The 23,341-nt window shown below is 40.5% G+C and overlaps 1 protein-coding gene across 9 annotated transcripts in view; it reads left to right on the plus strand.

Annotated features, from left to right (window-relative positions):
• Positions 1 to 18,929, plus strand: part of PDHX (pyruvate dehydrogenase complex component X) — a 113,493-nt gene extending 94,564 nt beyond the window's left edge. For 8 of the 9 annotated variants that reach the window (XM_043515870.1, XM_043515873.1, XM_038405312.2 and 5 more), the window contains 2 exons: positions 475 to 539; positions 2,747 to 5,767. In XM_043515870.1, coding sequence (XP_043371805.1) covers positions 475 to 539; positions 2,747 to 3,011 — 330 coding nt within the window. In that variant the 3' untranslated portion in view covers positions 3,012 to 5,767. Of the gene's footprint in view, positions 1 to 474; positions 540 to 2,746; positions 5,768 to 18,816 lie in introns of those variants that run through there. The other variant, XM_043515871.1, reaches the window with a different exon arrangement.
• The last annotated feature ends 4,412 nt before the right edge of the window (positions 18,930 to 23,341 follow it).

Genomic DNA, 23,341 nt, shown 5'->3' on the forward strand with positions numbered 1-23,341 from the left:
GCTCTATCCTCCCCAACCTGCCCCTGTTCCAGTCCTGTCTCATCCACATCCCTGGGTCCTCATCCCAGTTCTACTCTCCTTGCCTATCCAGCCCCAATCTCTCCTCAGGATTTTCATCCAAGTCTCATTCTCTTTGTCTGTCCAGTCCTAGTCTCCACATCCAGGCTCTCTGTCAGAGTGTCAATCTTTCTTTTGAATGCCGGCCAGTGCCAGTTACCCCCTTCCAGCTCCTCATCCAATCTTTCTGGCTACCAGTCCTAGTCTTCTTCTCCAGGCACCTCCATCCAAAATGTCTCACCCCTCACATCTTACACAATTGCAGCAGCTAATCATTTTCAATGTCATATTTAAATAGCAAAACTATTTGGCTCAAATATTTGTGTAAACCAAAAAGCATAGAGGGAATTTTACTAATATTCTGTGTGTGTGGTATAACTTGGTCTGGGATTTTATTTTCTATCTTCACTTTCTTAGGCTCTCGCAAAGAAAGCAAGAGATGGAAAACTGTTACCTGAAGAATATCAAGGAGGATCTTTTAGGTAATTTTTTTTAACCAATTTAATAGATACAATATGAGCTTAGAGTTATGACTGGCTCTCAGATATTCAGATGTACATTAACACATCACATTATAAAATCAGCCAATGTATCTGTGAAACCACACTGTGATTTTGAAAAGAGATGCAGCGATTTACACTGCAAATTAGAGAGGATAATCTAGGCTTTAGATTCCTATATCAAGAGAAGAACCCTCACAATTTTCAGACAGGTTAATCTTGATACAGCCAAGCCTGTTGAGAGGAGATAAAGGGTTTTGGCTTTTATTTTGCATGTCTGTCCATCTGCAGGAGATTGTTTTTGTTATATTTAGTAGTTAGGAAAACAGAGTCAAATATTTACTTTATAATGTAAATTTTAAGCTTTAAAAAAATTTAAAATGCCTTTCTATTGCAAAGACGTGACTGCTGCAGTGTAAACCAGTGTACTCTTGCCTCATTTAACCCAGTCTTTCAGAAAAAGGTCTCCAGCCAAACAAAAGGTGCTCCATAGCTGGGAGATAACCCTCCTTAGTCCATTCTGATCTTTGAGATGTAAACTTCAAAACTTAAATGGGACAATTTACGTGTATTTAGCAGTCGTCCCCCCTGTCCCTCCCCTTTTTTTTTAAATGTACAAGAAGAAATGAAATGATTTGTGCTAAACAAAATGTTAACATTTAAATGCAAGGCAATACAGAAGTTCAGTTTCTAACAAATTTTATATTGGCTTCTTTGAACATATACTGATTGAGTTTTTTGTGGCTTAATGTGCATCTTAATATATTACACTTATGAGAAACAGAACACTATTAAACAGAGAGTGGTTAACGTTACTGTGGAAACCTGAACTTCATGACTTTTTAAAGTGATTAAGTGATTTTTTTCAACTGTGCAGAATTATGTTATTAACACAAATCTTTGCATTTACAATGGATAATTGGTGACTATAAAAATGTCCTGGGGCACACTACTAATAAAGCTTTTTTACAAAGAGAGATCCATTAATATGGGTAGTATAATTGGACTATACCAGCCTAGAGCACAGAACTATTTATTTTGCATTGTGTTTTCAGGCTGAAATAGCCTCAAAAGAAAATATCTCTTAGATGATCATAAGCATTTCAGCAGAAAAAGCTAATGGGGATCCAGCAGTGCAGGAATGGATGTCCTCATTAACAGAAATGGCTTTAGCGGGGGGAGAAGAAAAAACACCACCACACAGGTTTCAAAGGAAGGATGATAAATCTAAAAATAAATGGAGGCATTGGGCTAGATCCTTCCTGTAGCAAGTCATAAAGGGGTAACCCCATCTTGAGGTGGTATAGAGTCACCGTAATAGCTTGTATGCCACCTCCAATGAATGAAATAGGGGCTTGCCCTCGGGAAACAGGATAGGACCCGGGTTTACCTGTGCCCCAATGATACCCAGCTGCTGTAATGGTACACTGGCATTACCAGTAGCCTTTGTAAATTGAAGCACCCCTCAATTACATCTGGGGTCCAACCTGGCACACACCTGGCCCAGGCTCAGCTGAGGTGCAAAGGTGGTGTAAAGCTTGCACAGTCCTCAGCAGTGGTGTGTACTCATCATCTTACGACAAAGATTAGGGCTTATAGATTCTATATATATTTCCACTGAGGCGCAGTAGCTAGTCCCCCTCCTCCCTGCTCTCTGCCTCTTTCATCTTTGTGCTCGTTTCTTTATCATACTTTCGTGAAATATTAGACAGTAGGTATTTTGTGAATCATTAGAACTTCGCTATGGTACAGGAGCTGAATTCAAATGCTAGATAGAGTTTTGCATCATATCTTTTATGTGCTTCCCTGCATCAGGCAACACCTTACCCAGCAGGTAATATTCATTCATAGGAGACAGCAGGCAGAGATTTGACTGCTGCCATCCCATTGGGTTTATTCCAGGGTGAGGGTCGCTATAAATTTAAATCAGACTCCCATTGTTGGAGGCTCCTGTTGTGATGTGCTGAATGGGCCTTTTCACAGATGTCTGGAACTATGCCTCCTGTTCAGCCTATACCTCTCATTTTTTGGGCAGCGCTCATCTGCCTGGAGGAAGATGAGGCTGCCCACTGCAAATTCCCTTAGTTGTGAATTTTCCACACCTGGGTGTATCTTGGTTGTGTGACGATGCGGCAATATCTTCCTGTAACACGTACAATATGTACATCAACTTTTCCCCCTTACTTTAGCATTTCCAATCTGGGCATGTTTGGCATCAGTGGCTTCATTGCCGTCATAAACCCTCCTCAAGCCTGCATCCTAGCTGTGGGGCGAGCTCGACCCGAACTCAAGATTGTGGAAGATGAAGAAGGGAACGAGAAACTTCAGCAGCATCAGCTTATGACAGTGACACTGTCAAGCGACAGTCGGATGGTGGATGACAAACTGGCTTCAGTGTTTCTGGAGTCCTTGAAAGCAAACCTAGAGAATCCGATACGACTTGCCTTGTGTTAAATTGATCAGGGATTGGCTCCTTCTTTGGCAAAATACAGAACAAGGTTACAAACTGTTCCCTCTCCTCCCCCGCTGCCCCAGAGAAATAATGAATACTAAGAATGAGGGGGGCAATGAAAATATTTAATTTATTTGAATTAACTTGAAAGATTCTTCAGATCCACCTTTGTGACCATTTCAAGCTCTCAGGTTTTATACTGTAAAACTGAAATAGTTAAATATTAAAATAGAGTTAATGCATTAAAGTTCTTTCACTGCTTAATAGCAACTGCACCAAATTTAAACACATACGTTACTGTTTAGTTAGAAGAGAAGTTGAGACATTGGGACATTTGAGTGAGAAACGTGAAATCATAAAGGGAATGAGACAATGCTTTGTTTAAGGACTAAACAACTAGCTTTCTCAGTGAGGAAAGCAAACGGCATGACTAAGCAAGATGGCCCTATAAATCCCAATCATCAAGAGAATCAAACCAGCTACCAGTTCAAGCAATTATTTTAACTATTTAATATGTGAAGAGGGTTCCAGCTAAAATCTTCTGTCAGAGTTGGGTGATATAAATTGTGAGAGCTCTGAGGTTTTGACAAGGATTTTGCTAGGGGTTCTACTTGACACTAGATAAGTTACTTTGGTTTGGTGAAACATGACCCTATGTAAGTTACTTTAGTTTGGTTCATGTCACAAACTCAACTGTTCTTGACCTTCTACTTTACTATGAGCTTTTCCAGATGAAAATAACAGAGGGCAGAAAAATTCTAGTGCACAAAACCCAAAGTACATAATGGATGTAAATGGAAAAACTCAAATAAAATAAAATATTAAATAGTCTATTAGCATCTAAAAGCTGGATTTGAGAATGCATTAGCATTAGATTAATTAAAAACACATTTAAAGTGTGTGTGGCTATGCACTTCAGCATTTTAAGATCTCTACTTAATGTAGTGTCCCACAATGGAGACAAATAAATTTTAATAAATGTCAGTAAGAGTTTTGTCATTTACTGCAAAAGAGCCAGGATTTCACCCCAGATATTTTTCTCGTTACAAACTTTCAATCTGCAATAAATTGTGATAGTGATACTTTATTGTAATAATTTATTGGGTTAAAAAGTAGTCATGAGTTGCATTAAATAATTAAAACATTGCCCTATATCAAAATCTAATTGGTGTGTCCTTGTTTGACTATCGCAAATTGTAATAGTACTTTTGCAGTTGTTCCATGATATTGTTACCTGACATGTAACTGAAAATTTAAGTGTTTTGTAGACTGAATACCTTAATGAAAAATGATCTTTCTATCACATAGTGGTATCAACTTCTTCATCAGACCTGAGTGGTGAAGGTCAGATTTTGCATATTGAACATTTGCTCAGTAAATCCCTTCTTTGAATGGAATGAATGAATGTATAATCACAAAGTGCATATCATAAGTAGATGAATACTGAATTCTATTCAGTTTGAGGCTGAAGAACAGTGGCCTTGTATTTGGATTAGCACAATGGAATCCCTATTATGATAGTTTACTGTTATATGGAAACAATGGGGATTTCCAATGAAATAATTCCAATGAGGGGATCTGGTGATAACATAAGCCACTAGTACCCCATTCAAGTCCTGGAGTCTGTCACCATTAGAGCCACCATATTTTGTTGTATGTAATTCACTGCACCAATTTGTTCTTTAAGATCCAAATTTCTTAAGTATTTATTTACTCACCAAGGTGTTGCAATACTTACAATAGTAAGTTTATGGCTAAAACTTATGTCAATGTTGGAGTTTTCATGAAACTAGTTTGCTTCTTTAACTGATATAGTGTGAATGATGCAACATGAGAAATTTATAAACTATCAATCTGACACTGTATTTCTGATTACTTACATAGGGTTTACTATGCTATTATTCGTATACCCTTTTTGTATTGGCAGGATTTTGTTATTGATAACTCAGATTCTCAATCTTGGACGCTTTTTAGGTTCTTAATTTTTAGACACCGAGACGTATTTTTTTCAAAGTGTTGAGCAGCCGCAGATCCCACTGAAGACAAAACATCTACATATATAGTGCCCTTGGTAATAATGAAGTTGAATAGGTTCTAATGTGTTTGGATAGCTAAATCTAGTCTGCTTAGTAAAATTTGCCGTGTGATTTTAAATCTGGTATCTATTCTTCATTTCCTGTCCTAAAGGGAAAGTAGGGTTCATGTGTACTGGTCAACAGTTGTATGTTCCACCCCGCAGGAGGCCACGGTTCAGTGGCAGGCAAAGTAATTCCTACTTAAAATTTATACAGTCAGCATAGTTTGAAAATTGCTCTGGGAGCCACAGGAAGGTGCTTCTATCATAGCCATGCAGATTAACTTCAGTGTGTGACATGTAGCTATCCCCTTCACAGTATGCAGAATGGTTACTTGTAAGCATCCCAACGTTGTCACTGGATTGAAACATAGTTGGTGACGTATGATATGTGCTGCCCGTCCGACTGAAGAAAATCTGAACAAGTGAAAATGACTTGTGGTTTCAACCTAGTTCCAAAGAAATGCGTGTCCATATTACAGAGTAACCACACCATTTGGCATAGCAAATGACTGCTACAAGAGAAATGGAACAGCAAAAGTGGTGCTGTTTAGGATTAAAATATACAGCAAATATTTCATTCTGAAAAACTTAATTTAAAAGTATTGTGGATAAGATGTTTCAGAAGTGTCTTAATGGTTAAAAATGAAACAGTTTTACTTTAAATAAAAAACGTCAAAGGTATCAAATATCTCATGCATTGTTCTTTGTGAATTTACCATTGTCAATATCTTTGTCATATCTAAGCAAGAGACTCATGAAGAAGTGATCCAATTTCCTAGAAAGGAGGAGTCAGAAAATTGAAAATAGAGATCTATGATCAGTGTACTAACATTTTCTGCTGGGAACATGGTTTCTGGGAACAGGGATATGCTTGAATGTTGTGATGGGGGATGGGGGGGGGAAGAGTTCCATACAGCTTTACTTTGAAAAGAGAAATTGAGAAAGAGGATCAAAAATAGATAACATATTTTGCTTCAAATGTATCCTGTGCTTGACAGCATGTCAGAAACAGTTTGTACCTTCCCTATATTAATTAATCCCTAATTATCTTTTCAGTGTAGATGACTTTCTTTCTGAGACTCTTTTTTTAACCTATTGTCTCTGGAATCATCCCAGATGTGAATCTCTAAAACAATGTGGGTATTGCAAAGTGATTGGATAACACTATTTTTTCCCCTGAACCTCTTGTCGTGTGTGTTGATTTATTCCTACACATAATACAGTAGAACCTCTTTAGATCCCACTAATGACGAGACCTATTAAGCATTACAAAGTTCTGCTTTTTTATCAGGCAAGCCAAAAATTTGATGTCAAGGATTCTGTATCAACGCTGCCTTTGTGTACATGGACCCATGTATTTTGTGTGTATTGTTGTAGTGGGTAAAAATTGCAGTGTATTAGGTGGAGAAAGGAATATATGTGGTATATTAATGAGAGAGCAACAGTTGTATAATTCTGAGCCATTGGAGCAAAGTATTTTACAGGCCTTTGTCTCAATGTGAAATAGTCAATGCAATAGATGAGTGAAAGTATGGAAATGGGTGGCTCGAGGGGTTGATAATCTGATACAAAGCCTTACTGTGCTAATTGTTTGTTGGTTTGAAACTGACTCATGCTGTTATTGAGAGAGAATTACTATTTGGTGGCTGCATGGTGACCTGTGGGAAATGAATCGATGGCTTCAGGTCAGATGCCCACAGTGCAAAACACAGCAATGCAACTGAGCCCATGCGGACAGTCTCGGTGAAGCAGTAAAGGATTGAGTTAGAGATAAATTACCTCCTCACCCCCACATGTTATCCAGAAATGGGCCATAATGGGGAGCAATGTGTGGGAAGCTTGCATAGCTGCCCGCTTTGCTGTAGCTGTTCTGTGAATGGACCTTGCTCTCCAGGACTAACAATCCAGCATCTTTCACAAGTACGATATTCACTAACCTTCAAAGAGATTGAAGAGTTCCATTGGAGGAGTGATAGAAGGAGACTAGATACGACTTAGAATTACACTGTGGCAAATAGCAGCAAAGACACTTGAAAGCTGCAGTGACAGAAAGAGGGCAAAGCCTTCCACTGCTTGTCCCACAAAGAAAATAAGGCATGTTATTGACATCTCTCTTGCCAGGCCAGACGGGCCTTTAGGCAAACAGTTTATCCAATACTCCCAAGATATCTGGGCTAGTGACATGACAGCTCACACTTCCTTTACTCGCTTGGCTTCTCCCCCAAGAGTTCTCTTCACTTTTCCACCAGACCATTTTGTCCTGGCCCATTATAGGCTGCTACAGGTTTGTGGGGTTTTTTCCCCCTCCACTAAATTCCTTGGAAAGTACTGTGCATTTTGATTTCCTTGGAAAGCACCTTCCAGACATGCACATCAAGGGAGTGTGTGTGCACAGAAACCGTCTTTGGCTTATTCCAGGACCATATACAGTCCCCACAGCTGTGGAAGATAGAAAATTATGCTGGAGATTGATACGCAAATGCAGAAGAGAGAGACTTTGTTTTTGGTATTCCACCAGGCTAGTCCCCTACTACAACTATTTGTAGGAGAAGTGCTGGATCAATAGCAAACATTCTTGGAAGCAAAGAAGCAATGTGATATGGTCGTTTGCATACCAATACCCACAGTGCTTGCTTATCTCATACAGCTGCATGATGGCTGTAAAGATTTGAATACATGATTATGTGCGGCATTCAAAGTTACTTGAAATTAGGTACTGTATTTTTTTCCTTTTTATTGGAGCACAAACTGCATAGAGAAGCTGAAACAAACTTTTGAGGTTGAAAGCAAAAGCATGGGTTAGTGGCAGAATACCTCCATGAGATCAGGCTGCCTAAAGTGTACTCATCTATCTAGCAATTTGTAAGTGCACACCAACAGGAGTTCATATACCATGTGATGAGCATGGTAAAATCTAGAAACCCATGCAATAAATGATTTTATTACAGAATCTGTTTTTGGAATGAATTCGTAGACTTCTGTGGCACTTCTGTTCTTTATTCTATTGGCCTTTCCAAGGGCTATTATTTGAACTCACGCAGAGGCCATTTCCATGCCATTGGAAAGCTGTTCCTCCTAACTTCCATGCATAAATGATGTACGTTACGTGCTCTACTTTACACTATGCAGGCCTAAAGAGAGAGAGAGGTTTCAAAACTGCAAAATTCGTATTCAGTTCTCCATTTGAAGACATTGCAAGAGACTAAAAAATGTAACTAACCATCCTGTATACTTATATCATTGCCCTAAACTATGCAGATCAGGGTAATGCTTACCTGGTATGAATATTTGGGTGACAGAATACAAAAACCAGTAACTCTGTTGAACTCCAGCCTCTCAGAAGTTAGATATACAATCAAACAATCACATATGCTCAGTATATTAGAACATAAAGGGATATAGTATCTAATTTCCTTTCCTGCAATAGCTGTTCTTTCTATTGTAGCTATCATTTCCTTTTCCCTAATCTATCTCTGTTTTAAGAATTTGTGTGAAAAGAGCTTTAAATACCTTATGAATATTCATGTAACGCTATTGGTATGTGTAGAAAAAAATCCAGTTTTGCAGCTCAGGTGATATGTTTATCCTCAAGATAGACATGTTATTATACCTCAATTCCCAAGTGTTACCATATACTGTGATTGTGTTAATACCATTTAGCTATAAAAACAAGAGATCCAGAGTTTTTGATAACCAGTCATCAGCAATACAAAAAAGATCTAGGTTTATTACTCCTACTTTTTGAATGATGAGATATTGAGAGACAAGGTGGGTGAGGTAGTATCCTTTTATTGGACCAACTTCTATTGGTTAAAGACGTCTAAACTTTCGAGCTTACACAGAGTTCTTCAGGTGTGGGAATGGTACTCAGTGTCACAGCTAAATACTAGGTGGAATTGTTAGAAAATCCTAATTTATATATTAGTAACTCAGCCAACCATCCGAATTCTGTTGAGGCTGATCTTACTCCTATTGAAATTCCCATTGACTTCAATGAAACATAGTCAAGCCCTTTAAGTAGTGATGTTGTCTGAATGTTCACTAAGGAACACTAATGTTCACTAAGGAAAACTCCAGAATACACCATCTGAATACTGTTCTTGCAGAGAGAGGGCAGGATATTTGAGAGACAAATATGAAGTTGTTCTTAAGATTGCAGTGCAGATAAGCATTTTATTTTTTCTTCTAATCAAAGGAGAAAAATCCCGCACTGTGGATGAATGTCTTCCACGTGCTTTATCACTGATTTTCTTTGTGACTTTGTGAGATATCAGAAAGTTGTGGAGCGTGAGCAACCAGAATGGTTGGCTTGCGAAATGCTGAGTTACCAAAAACTCCCTTCCTCGTTACTTTCTCTGGGACTCTGAGTGTTTGACAACACAGGGTGATAGTGCACATCAATGGAGTGTGAATTCAAATGCACACCAGGGTGTCACATGCTAACTGGCTCACATGGACCCTGCTGACACTCACTAAAAGTTCCCCAAGACATAGTAACATAGTGAAACAGGACTATGTTAATATGCACTGGGGAACTTTTAGTGCACCCCAGTAGAGTCCATATGGGCCAGTTACTGTGCAACACGCTGGTGCGCTTTAGAATTCACACCCCACTGATGAGCACTACTGCAGCATACAGACAAGACCAAACTTGCAGGATTTATACTTTCCTCTTGCTCAACAGAGGTGGGCAGATCTTCAGCTGGTAAGAACTGCTATAGCTCCACTGAAGTCCCATTTTTTCCATTGCTTTGTAATTGAGAATCGCACACGGAATATTTTATTATAAGTATGTATGTGAAGTGTGACAGATGTTTTCCCTTCATGCACTTTGTAATTGCTGGTCAGATATGAGTGAGTATATTTATGGAAATACAGCATCCAAGAAATATTAATTAGCTAGTATCCTCTTGGTTCATGTGCTAAAAGCTGTTCACAGCATCATTCTTCAAAAAGTAGTTTAATTAAACCGATTTATTCTTCTAATCTTCCAGTGCATGCATTTGTTTACCGTAGACTTTGATAGTTACTGATTTCTACCTTGCCAATCAGGGCTAGCAGTCGCTTTAACTACAACTGCTGATCTACAGATAGGCCAGCAGAGGGCAGTCTGAGCAGCCTGGTTATCTTCTTTCAGCTCAGTTGGGTATTTTGTAGGCACCTGTGGCTAAGCATTGTTGAAGGCTGTTGGTGTTTAGGCATTGTTGAAGGCTGTTGTGTGCTGGAATTGAAGCTGTAGATCGGTAATTTTAGTGTTTCTGATTTGAAGTGCGCTGAAGACACCTGATATGGAAAAAAGGAATGATCATCAACAGAGGCTGTCAAGCAGCTTCCTCCATGCTGATGACCGTTCCACAGCTTTCTTTGTAATTGGTTAAACAGATGGGGAACCAAGCATTTCATGCAGTTGAAAATACCCTTGAGAAAATGTAATTACTGTGCTCCCCCTCTCCCGTTACTATATGTGAGATGCAATATGTCCATTATAATCCCTTTTCCACATTGTGTCGAAAGGCAGGAGCTTGCCTCAATGATACTAGCCAGGAGAAAAGTGATGGGACATCAGGAAATCCTGCTGGAAAATTGCATTCACCAACAAAAAGCAGAAACTGAGGAAGAGTGGGAATATACATATAAAATGATTAAACTGCAGTGGATATATTTTACTGACACTTTTAGGCTAGATAAATTATCATGATGTAGTGCTCACAACCTGCCTCACTTAAAGCAGCTGCCTAGCCTGCTAGGGGAGACTACTTACTGTCCATCTGAATGCAGTTTATCACACTCATCTTTTCCTACTCCAAATTCACCTCTAATCCAAGATAATACAGTTGATAATGATGTTAAAATAATGCACTTATTGACCTTTCTACTTTCTGTAATCATCCTATCTGGCAAGCTAGACATTTATTTACCAGGAATTAGTAATGACAGGTTTCAGAGTAGCAGCCATGTTAGTCTGCATCCGCAAAAAGAAAAGGAGTACTTGGGGCACCTTAGAGACTAACAAATTTATTTGAGCATAAGCTTTCGTGAGCTACAGCGTGAGCTTACGCTCAAATAAATTTGTTAGTCTCTAAGGTGCCACAAGTACTCCTTTTCTTTTGAGGAATAAGTAACTGGAAAATGGCTTCCATTTTGACATGCCAAAATGGCATTCTAAAGGGCAGTCCCTTCCATTTGTTCATTAATTGTTCTATGGAGGTTGCACAAATCACTTGTGCTGTGTCAATCAATAGAGGCCATTGTTTGTTTATTTCTTCAAGGATTAGAGTCCACAAGAAATTCCCTTTGTTGTACTTTATGTCTGAAACTGCTCCAGGCATGTAGCTGTACAATTGGAGGTGGAGAGAGAACAGCTAAGGACATTTTCCTCTCATTGTTCCTTTGCATACAAAATTTTGAATACATTGCTGCCACAGTTCAGAATAACTGCACCCATATTTCCCCTCAATGGTCCTGCAAGTGCACCCACTCTTGGGCTTCCAGCTCCCAGCTGTTGCCTCTCTGGGTGGAGACCTGTGACTCTCTCCCTTATGACCAGTGTATTTCTAGTTATGTACATTCATTGTGTTATACTCACAGAAGACGGGCTGCCCAAACACACCTGCTTGCTTTCTCTTCAGTGGCTGAAAATTGTTACCACACAGTTGTTTTTATGCAGGCTTATTTTATTCTTAAGCAAAAGCACTGCAAAAAAAATAAAATTCAAAGCAATAAATAGACCTATACGCATGCTAATAAGAATACTAGACAGCACCCCAACTCTAGTGTGGGTTCTGGCAGGAGCAGTCCTGCAGCAACACTTCATACAGTTTAGGGATCTGTGATCTGGAGTCTCTCAAGAGCTGGTAATCAGTAAACAATGGGTTTTTTTCCTGGATGTAGCTTCAAAAGGGTGGATTTGCAATGGGTCATTTGGATTCCCCTTACCCTCAGGTACTTCCTAGGAAGTCCACTTCATATGTATTGTTCCACAAAACCCTTTAAAATTCCTTATAGAATTTCTCGAGAAGGTACATACATACAATTCCACAATAACACATACACATTTGCATTTTTAATACAATGGACCCCAAAGGTATTCAAATTCAGTAAAGTTTAACGTCATTTAATTAAGTTTATATAGGATAGTGTCAGTCTGTCACAATTGCGGTTTTAGTGAGAAAATTCTAATCTCCGTTTTGATGATTTTGCATTAGCATGTACTAAACATATTAAAATATACTACTTACTTTAGGCTGCAGGTGCCTAGCCTGTGGAATTTTACAAATAAGTCACCATCAGCTCTCTCACTACTATGATGCGTACTAGCTGAGCACATCAAGTGATTTAACAATACAAGAGAACTTCTCACTGGTACCTTCTTGCCGAGGGCCAGATCCTCAGCCGGTATAAAATAGCATAGTGCCACTGATGTTCATGGAGTCGTGCTGATTTATGCCTAATAAGGATATGGCCCTTTATTTTTAGTATCTATTAGAGAAGGCAGGGCACCAAACCCTTTTGTCATTCATTGCAAAATAGATTTCCTGCAGCTTGCAAACATATGAGCTGAAATAATAACTGTACTAAATATTTTTCACAGAAAATTTCATTATTCATAAGAGCCAAGCAGTCTGAATAAATTTTTATTCTAATCAAGACTGCTAAATGCTGCAGTGTCCGAATGGAAAGTGGTAATGGCAAACACTTTCAACTATCTGTGAAAGCTGCTTTCAGCAAGTGAAATGACTTCCTGGTAGTCTGACACTACAATCTTTTGTTGTTTGCAGTGTTATTGTTGCTATTTTGGTCCCGGGATATTAGAGACAAAAGATGGGTAAGGTAATATCTTTTATTGAACCAACTTCTGTTGGTCAGAGAAACAAGCTTCAAGTCTGTATAGCTTGAAAGCTTCTTTCTTTCACCAACAGAAGTTTGTCCAATAAAAGATTACCTCATCTACCTTGTTTTACTACAATCTCTGTCATGTAGTCAGAAAATATTTTATAGTAGGAATCATCAGTCTGTACCTACCCTACCAGATGCCCCATATCTTGTGACCCTCTACCAGAAATGGTTGTTTATTGACAGGATGTAGTTCTAATAAAGTCTTTAATGTTATATAGAATGTTTCATTCTTAAGAATCTCAAAGCACTGCACAAACTGACATGCAAAAACTTTACTGAAATATAGGCATCTCTGATGTGAAATCTAGCATCTGTTCAGCAGCATATAGCATCAATGAACTGTGGAGGCTTCCATTCTATCCATGTGAAACTGCTAAGGGAAACCAGGCTAACAGAATGTAATGCCTTCGGTTGGAACTGGCCCTGGCCCAGGCCCAGGCCCGTGCTCTTTGGAATGGTGCCATTTGTTCTTTAATCACCACAGGTGGTCAGGACCTCTGACTGTATCTCATCCAAAAGAAGATATTCCACCTCTATTGAGGTTTTGTACTCCCTCCCCCCCACCCCACCCCCCTTTTTTTTTGTTGTCAGTGAAAGATGAGCTTAGCCTTCTGGCAAGGCATAACTTCTTCTCATGTATTTTTGAAGAAGTACTTTTAAGCTCAAAAACCTAAATCACCTTCTACCATCCTCGTAGTAGTGTTCTTAGGTCCTCTTGCTGAATATTCTAGGCATGCCATATTAAAACAGCTCTTTCCACTTCTAGTATCCATCACACAATTCTCCCATGTCCACTTGCAGAGCAGTAGTTGCTAAGGATGCAAAGGAGAAGTTATAGTCTAGTTCATAAGGGCAACTAAACTTTTTGAGCCAGATCCACAGTTGGTTTAAATAAATGTAGCTCCACTGAAGTCAAGGGGAAGATGCTGGTTTACACCAGATAAGGTTGTGCACCCTTATGTCCAGCTTCACTAGCCTGGGTACTGTTGTCCTTCCAGGCTTCCATACTTACCACATGCTTCTCCTTATAGATATCCCCAAACCTCAGGCAGTGGCCTGCCAACTTTTTACATTTTCCTACACCACACATGCATGCTACTTGTTGAAACAAGAATGCCACTTTCCACTTTCATATGGCCATTCACTCTATTCAGATTCTGAGGTTGATACATCTTAACAAGTTGCAGGCAATAAATATATGGAAACTATCCTCTGGAAGGCAGTCTGCTCTTTCACCTCACTCGTGTATTTTTAAGGGCAGTTGTTGACCAAGCTAGGGCAACACTCTCCCTTAAAATGATCTGTCGCCCAGTTCTAAATGTGTTAACCTATTCTTTACCCAACAATGTGTCTCCTTTTTCTACCGTTTGTATTATCATTACCTAAATTTGTTATGATGTGCTCTTTACGCTGCAGCCTTGATGCATTTTATAGAATCATAGAAATGTAGGACCTGAAGGGACCTTGATAGGTCACCTAGCCCAGTCCCCTCCACTGAGGCAGGACTAATTATTATCTAAACCATCCTGACAAGTGTTTGTCTAACCTGTTCTTAAAATATCCAAAAACAGATTCCACAACTGCCCGAGATAATTTGTTCCAGTGCTGAACTACCCTGACAGTCCTGACAGGACTTTTTTCCTAATGTCTAGGGTGACCAGATGTCCTGTTTTTATAGGGACAGTCCCATTTTTGGGGACTTTTTCTTATATAGGTGCCTATTACCCCCCCCCACCCCCACCCCCCATCCCCTTTTTTCAGAGTTGCTATCTGGTCACCCTCCTAATGTCTAACCTAAATCTTCCTTGCTGCAATTTAAATCCATTCCTTCTTGTCCTATCCTCCTGTGGTTAAGGAGAACCATTTATCACTCTCCCCTTTACAACAACCTTTTACATACTTGAAGACTGCTATCATGTCCCTCACTCTTCTCTTCCCCAAACAAAACAAACCCATTTTTTTCAATTTTTCCTCATAGGTTTTTTTTTAAACCTTTTATCATTTTTGTTCCTTCCTCTGGACTTTCTCCAATTTGCCCACATCTTTCCCAAAGTCTGGTGCCCATAACCTGAGGAGTACTCTGTCTGAGGCCTTATCAGTGCTGAATAGAGTGGAAGAATTACTTCTCATATCTTGCTTACAACACTCCTGGTAATATAGCTCAGAATAATGTTGGCTTTTTTTGCAACAATATTACATTGTTGACTTATATTTAGTTTGTGATCCACTATAACTCCCACATCCTTCTCTGCAGTACTCCTTTCTAGGTAGTCATTTCCCATTTTGTATTTGTGCAGTTTTGCATGTCTTTCCTCTGCTCTCTGGACATTTCACAAATAAATAAACCACAGCTTAAGTTAAAGGTGAAGGATTCGAAGATGGGTAGATAATGCATTGGTAGTCAGATATAGTACTACATGGAAGCATATCAGTTGCCACCTGCCTTTTACACTACTTCAGAAACATGGAAAATAATTTTGATCCTTTACATCCAAGAATAAGATACCAGGGAACGACAGTCTTCTCCTCTTTGCCTTCACTTGTAGATCATAAGGTCTAATAGATTGCAGAGGGGCTCGTTTAACATGTTCTCCGTATGGAAAATCACTAACAAGCAGACATTAGGTAGGATGAAGAAACTTTGGAAGACTTCAGGAAAGACTGTCATACCATAACTGGAGTAACAGATACAGACTAATCTACTAGACTATGAGCATTCTTAATGCTCAAAAAATGTTTCCTTTCAGACTAGAGTAGCAGAGATGTACATTCTGCAAAGGAACCTTAGGATTCAAATGATCTAGCCATGTCCTATGCTCAGTGTTTTAGTTCATAAATATAGCCTGTGAAATTACTCATCTGGAGATTACTTTTGAACCCACTTTTTAGCGAAAGGGATTTATCTTTGGATAAATGTACTCAAATATATACACATGGCATATCTCATAGCTGAAAGGTGTACTGTGATAATAGAAATCAGAATACACACCCACACTCAGAAAGCTGACACAATATGAAAGCTATTAAATATCTTTTTGAAAGATCTTTCCAGAAATACAGTGCCATACTCTGATTTTACATGACCAGAATGTTTTGTCTATATAACTCTAGGGGCCTAAAGTATAGATCAGGAATAAGGAAGTCTACACTATATACAGATTTAGTCCCTTAACCAACTTCCATTTAGTAAATAGAAATCTTTCCATAGTTTCTAATACACCCAAAATGCAAGGTCGTACATGTAGGAATAAAGAATGTAGGTCACATTTACAAGAATATATCCTGGAATATAGTGAAATGGAAAAGGACTTTAGAAATCATGGTAGATAACCATTTGAACCTGAGGTCCCAAGGGCTGCTATTGTTAAAAGGACTAACACAACTAGCTTGTTGTAGCTTTTTTTTTTTTTTTTTGATCGGCCAGCAGGGGTAAGGGGGAGCAAGCTGGGGGGAAGAGGGTCAGGGATGCACAGCGGGCCCATCACAGTCCCAGTCCCAGATTGCACGCCAGGGGGATCTAGTCACATAGAGTGTTGGGGTTGTTAGAGATGGGTTCTCCCACATGCCGCAAAAGCGGCAGGCATCAGGAATGGGGGTGAACCTATCTAGAATGTGCCAGGTTGCAGCCTCTATTCTGGCTCCTCCAGAACTTCCTGTTGAGGTTCTGGCTGCACTTTTCCCCCTTTTCATATTCGCACACCTTGTCCATGGCCCCACAAAGTCCTGAAACTTCCTTGTTAACCTCCTCCTGGCACTGGCCAAAGCGGCCATTTACTACACTAGGAGAAGGATGCTAGACGAGGGGGTACTCTGCGACAGTGGGGCCCATTTCCATTCCTCCCTGGTCTCATGTATCCAGGCAGAGTTCCTCTGGGCGGCGTCTGCTGGCTCCCTAGACAGCTTCCAGGAGCAGTGGGCGCTGTCTGGGATTCTCTGCTTGGTGTCCTCCTCTCAATCCCTGGTTTTGAACCTGTGACCCGGACACGGTGGCTGAGAGCTGTGGGGTACCCCGCCACCTGCAGGGACCAGGAATTGCAGAATATCCCTGCCGCCCGCGGCTCGGGGGTTTCCCCGCGGTGGCTGAGAGCTCAGGGGTTCTCCCACTGCCTGCAGTGGCCGGGAGCTCAGGTGTTTCCCCCACCACCAGCAGCTCCAGGGGCACCCATGGCCGCAGTGGCTGGGACCTGAGGTGGCCTGGATCTCCAGAGGCTGCCAGAGTCAGCTGGGGTACCCTGCAGCTGCCTGCTCCCGTGGGCAGCAGGAGACCCTGCAGCTCCTGACTATTACAGGCTGAAGTTACGGAGGTTGCTGGAAGTCATGGATTCAGTGACTGCTGTGATCTCTGTGACTAAATTATAGATGTATGTACAGTATATAGAGTAGCTGAGTTCCCTGTAAACTGCGTGGCCACATAGCCGCCTATTTAACACGACACAGGCACTCAGGGAACCCGCCCAGGGACCTGCCTCAGCCGGGGGAGGAGCACCTCTCCCCCAGCCCTCAATCTATCCCAGACCCCAACCTGCAACTGCCGGAGCACCCCTACCCTGGCCCGGACCTGGCCGGGGCAGTGCAGCACAGCCCGGACCCAGCCTCTGCCTGGGTGGCCTGGCCCAAACCCAGGCAGCCCTGCCAGGACCCAGCTGCAGCCGGGGTGGCCCAAACCTGGGCAGCCTGGCCCAGACCTGTCGCGGTGTGACCCTCCCCGAATCCAGCCCTGGCCTAGATTTGTCGTGGCTGGGGCACCCCTCCCTGAACTCAGCCCCAGTCCCAGAGCTGCCATGGCTGGGGGAGAGGTGCCTATCCCTCCCAGCCCATGTGCTGCTGCGGGGAGAGAGAGCTGGGGGGAGTCCTCATTCCCCACTGTAGCCCCAAAGCACCCTCCTGCACCCTGAACCCCTCATCCTTGGCCCCACCCTAAAGCCCACACCCTCAGCTGGAGTCCTCCCCCTGCACCCCAACCCCCGCCCCAGCCCTCAGCCCCTCATTTCCAGCCCCACCCCAGATCCCACACTGCCAGTCAGATCCCTCACATCCCTGAACCCCAACCATCTGCCCCAGCCCTGAGCCCCCTCCAACACTGCGAACCCCTCGGCCCCACCCCCACCAAATGAATTTTGTTATGTGCATCGATATGAAAGTGATGTGTCACACATCACTTCCATATTGATGCATATAACAAAATTAATTCTGCACATGGGTGCGAAAAATTAGAGGGAACATTTTAGAGCAGTATAAACAAGTCATTGTCTGTATGAAATTTTAGTTTGTACTGACTTTGCTAGTGCTTTTATGTAGCCTGTTGTAAAACTAGGCAAATATCTAGATGAGTTGATGTACCCCCTGGAAGACCACTTCATCCCCGCAGGGGTACACGTATTCCTGGTTGAGAACCACTGCTGTAAATAAGAAGAGTGACCAAATTACAAAACAGTGGCTTGTCAGGTTCATGGCAGCAGATCATCTTATGTAATGTGGAGAATCTTTGAATACAGAAGGGAATGTCCTAAATAAATTTTATGGAATTAGGATTGATACAGAGGTTGTCTCAGCTATTATTTTCTCCAGAATTTTTTTTCCTAACTAGTCTAAAACAGATTCTGAATGGATTTGTAAACTCTTAAGGGCAGGGATTGTCTCACTCGGTGTATACAGTACCTGGAACAATAGGCATCTAGATACCCTGAAATAACTAATAATGGACATCTCCAATGTTCTATCAAAATTTTGGAACTATCTGCTATCAACAAAAATGGAAATGGTCTTTTTTTTTAAATTTAAAGATTAACATATTTAACAATAACAATAATGGGTAAAATGTATTTCCTCCACAGAGACTGCAATTTTTTTGACTGTTGGCAGGAAGAAAGATAAATTAGGACAGGAAGACTAGTAATTCTACACTGAAATAAAGGAGAAAAGCACTAGACCTGTTATCAATTTTTAGGTAGGTTGCAATTGATTATTTAGGTAAATGTAGGTTTTGTTTTAATCTGACTTGTATTCTTACATTGTTCTTACATTGCCAGAGTACATCTGGGTTTTTCAGATTAATATAAATAACCCCCTTACCCACCTTTCCATTCCTGAACAGAATGTCTTTGCTTTCTTTCCACCTTCCTTGTTTTGTACTCCTGTGCTCCTAGACCAGACTTCACCCACAGACCATCCCATTTATCACCTTTATATAAGCACTCTATCCCATGTACCCTTTGGGGAAGTGGTCTGCTCTGAATGAAAGGGCTGAAGTACAGAAATGGCAACCTTCATGGAATAAGATCAGATACCTTTAGCCATAATAACATTCAAATTTCAAGAAGTAGTATTTCTTAAGTAAATTAATTTGCTAGAATTCTTGTAATGTTCTTGGATCCTCTTGCTGAATATTGTCGGCATGCCATATTAAAGCATTTCTTTCCATGTCTACTATCTGTCACACAATTCTTCCACATCCACTTGCAAAGCAATTGTTGCTAAATATACCAAAGAGAAGTTATATTCTAGCTCACCAGGGCAACTAAACTTCTTGAGCCAGTTCCTCAGCTGTTTTCTTTTGACTTGTAGTCACATTTCTAATACTTTGACAAATTGTATGTGACCTGCAGATAAAAGGGACATGTACAACCTTTCAGATTACTGTGCTTCTGGCTGGCAGATGCCTTGTGCACACAGAGTTCAGGAATCAGCTTCCAAGTCACAATCTCAATATGAGAAGCAAAGGATTTGCTGAGACAATTACCATGTTTGATTAGAGGTTTCAGAGTAGCAGCCGTGTTAGTCTGTATCTTTCCAATAGATTTTTTTGCCATTTAGAGCAGTGAACTTGAGTTCAGCAAAGTAGAAGTTGCAAAGTGATAAAGTAGAGACACCTTAATCTGCATTTCTGATTAAATCTGGTTCAATCTGCAGTATCAACCACACTGTAATCTGTAGTTTCAGGGAGGAGGAAAGTGCTGTCAGATAATTTCTGGCACAAGACTGAATTTTATACAAAGATTCTCTAGCATCTTAAAAGTAGGCTTCCAGGTAAATCCAAGATCCAAGCAGAGCCCATCCCAGATATACAATTATCATGTGGCTAAAAGTGACTCATCCTGACAGATGGAAAAATATATTTATATATGTCTTTGAAATCAGCAACTGAACAAAAAGGTAATTGCTGCCACAGTTATACATGATGCACCACTAATAATAAATTTAAAGTGTCATGGTCCAGTTTCTGGTTTCAGATCAAACTTATTAAACCAAGCAGAAGATTGGATCTCACTGAGCCTGCTTTTAGAGATGAAAATTTAAGCAATGGTTCATAGTGTAAGCTCATTACATAAGAGAAAAAAAAGGTGGTGGTGGTGGGGAAAGGGAAAACCACCAGGTGCATGTGAAAAAACGTACTTACATTTTATCTGACCAGATCAGTATCTTTAATAAATTAATATGAATGCGTATCCTATATCCGTGGTCACATGCATAAAGGATCTTTTTGCAGTTGATGACATTAGAAATACCAGTTCAGGGACACTTGTAAATAATTCTCTTGATCACTATAAAAATCATACCTTTCAAACACTTCCACATATAGCTCATAACTAAAAGTTTTATAAGTGTCTTTTCAAATGATCACAAGGATTGCTACTGTTGTTTGTATTGTGATAACATCCAAGAGCTCCAATGAAGATCATGGCCCCATTGTCCTATGTCCTGAACAGACACACTGCCTCTCTGAGTCCATATGGGTCCTCTTCTATAAATAAATATTCAATCTGACTACAAACCAAGAAAAATGAGACTTCCCTATACAGCAATATGGAATTTTACCAGTCTATATTACTGGAATCATTATCTATATAACTCTCTTTCCAAAATGATCTACGAGCAGTTCTAGGTCTATCCCAAATACTGAAGGAGAGAAGAATGCAAAATTTGTCTTTAATAAGTAGTAGGCCCACCCCACATAGTTATGATGAGGAAAAAATACAAAAGAACAATAAGATATGCTGGTACATGTTGATGTTGACTAATGCAGTTCAACGACTATTGATTTCTTCTTAAATCAGAAGCAATAATGTGTCATCATCAAAAGAAGACATTTTGTCTGAAATATTCTAGCAAATGAAATGCCATATATGGAACTTCCTCATGAAATCTCAGTCACAGCTGTATGTATAAGCTTGGTAAAATTACAATTTTATTTTTGTATAATTTTGATTGATAATATCAATGCTTATTTTAAGCATTTTTTATTTTTATTCATTTAAATTTTAACAATTGCGGGAATTATGGGGGTCAAACAATAAGTAATGACAGTAGATTTTGGGTGAGGGATAACTCAGTGGTTTGAGCATTGGCCTGCTAATCCCAGGGTTGTGAGTTCAAACCTTGAGGGGGCCATTTAGGGATCTGGGACAAAAATTGGGGATTGGTCCTGCTTTGAGCAGGGGGTTGGACTAGATGACCTCCTGAGGTCCCTTCCAACTCTGATATTCTATGATTCTAGATGCTGAGATTCAAAAAGTTAAATTTCTATAACCATTAAAACTCAAATGGTCAACATCACATGTCAAAATATACAAAGTAAACAACCTTAAATCAAACTCTAATAAGTTTTCAAGCAGCACTTTTCTTACTTTGCCTATCTGTAAATTTTGATTATTATAGATGGAAATATATTTTGGTTAGTCTGCGAGTGTATGGTGAAATAGACTATTATCCACGTTTACCAATAAGAACCTAATCCTTTCAAGTGTGTGTATGTATAATAATAAATTAATATGTGGTCAAAATGATCCAACTTGGGCACCTAATCCATATGAATGGCCTGATTTGTAGAGGTGCTGAGCACGTGAAGTTCTTACTGACTTTGGTGTCTGGGGAGCACATGCTGGGGATCAGGGCAGATTTTCAATAGCAGGAGGAACAGCTGCAGTGGGAGCATGTGCCAAGGACTGGGGAAGGTTATCAGAAGCAGCCATGTAGATCACTTGGGTAGCACTTCCCAGGGATCAAGGAGGGTTCTGGCACTGCGATGGGGAAGTGAGTTGACTGATGACTCCAGACAAAAGTCTCTGTCAGCCTCTCTCTCTATTGTTGGAAACATGCCTTGAGCCCCAGAACAGAATGCTCACCTACTACAGCCAATCTGTAATCTGGCTCATTCTGTAAGGGTGAATGTTCCCACAGCAACCTTAACTCTAGCCCTTGTGAGCATGCATCACAATAAGGTCTTTGGAATCTCTTATATGGACTCTATTTACTGCATCTCTATACTGTGATCAGCAGGGTGGGAATGAAACTATTCATTGCCATGGCTGGCATCATTCAAGTCTCCAGTCAAGCAAATTTGTGTCTGGGATGCCTGCCAGCATCTTTTCAGCGTGGAAAACAACAATGCCTTGAATATGTTGTGTTTTAACAAAAAATAAAACGCTTTCAGCACTAAAGAAAATGCCTTTGACTTTGTTCCCCCTTCCCTCCTTGCAAAGTGTCTTCAGTGTATGACTGCCACAACCCAACATTGTCACATTGTACAGCATGGTGCAAGGTCACTTTGATGTGATTCAAGCAAAAGGCAGCCATGTGGTTATGCAGTCTAGATTTCCAATCTAAATTGGAGGTCTTGTTATCGTAGCTTTACTTTTGTGAACAGTTCATTGCTTTGGTGTCTTGTACACAGTGCATTAGGCACAGATATTGGGCTGGGTGAAACTGCAGAAAGTTTTCTAAAGCTTTCTTGTTCTCTTAGCCAAGCATGTGCTGCTTAGTCCAGATTTTGTGGATCTGTCCCTGCAGGAGATTGGGCAGACATAGGATCCTGGGAGTCCTAGGTTCAAATCCCAGGAGAGTCAACTAAAATCTTTATCTGTGTGAGGTAGTAAAGTATTCCAGCCAGTTGACTTTGTTTGGGGTCTTTTGGGTGAAACCATTAAAAACTGAAATCCTACCTTCTTTTAGGGGACACTAAGGGCCATATTCTGGCAAGGCCCTGCATGGATCCAGCAAGGTGGGAAAGGACACAAGGAACATTGACCGGTTGGAGAGTGTAGGGTCTGCCTCTTAGTGCACATATGGATGCTGGGTTTCTGCAGGGTGGGTGCAAGGGGTATGACTCCACCTACTTCCACATAGGCCAGCAGCTTGGGAGAATATACTGCATTCTTTTTAAGAGTAGTGTAATTGCTGTGCTGGTGTGCACTGCCTTAGACAGCCAAAATTCTCCTTAGGGATGTTAGCTGCTGTGTGACTCCCTGATGCACCTGATGGCACAATCTAGTCTTAATGGCTTTCATAGCTAAAGCTGCTTAAATGAGTAGCTAGCCCACAGTACTATTGATTGACTCTGATGCTTTAGCACTAGTAACTCAT

This window comes from Dermochelys coriacea, chromosome 6 (assembly GCF_009764565.3).
Source record: "Dermochelys coriacea isolate rDerCor1 chromosome 6, rDerCor1.pri.v4, whole genome shotgun sequence".
Lineage (NCBI taxonomy): Eukaryota > Metazoa > Chordata > Testudines > Dermochelyidae > Dermochelys > Dermochelys coriacea.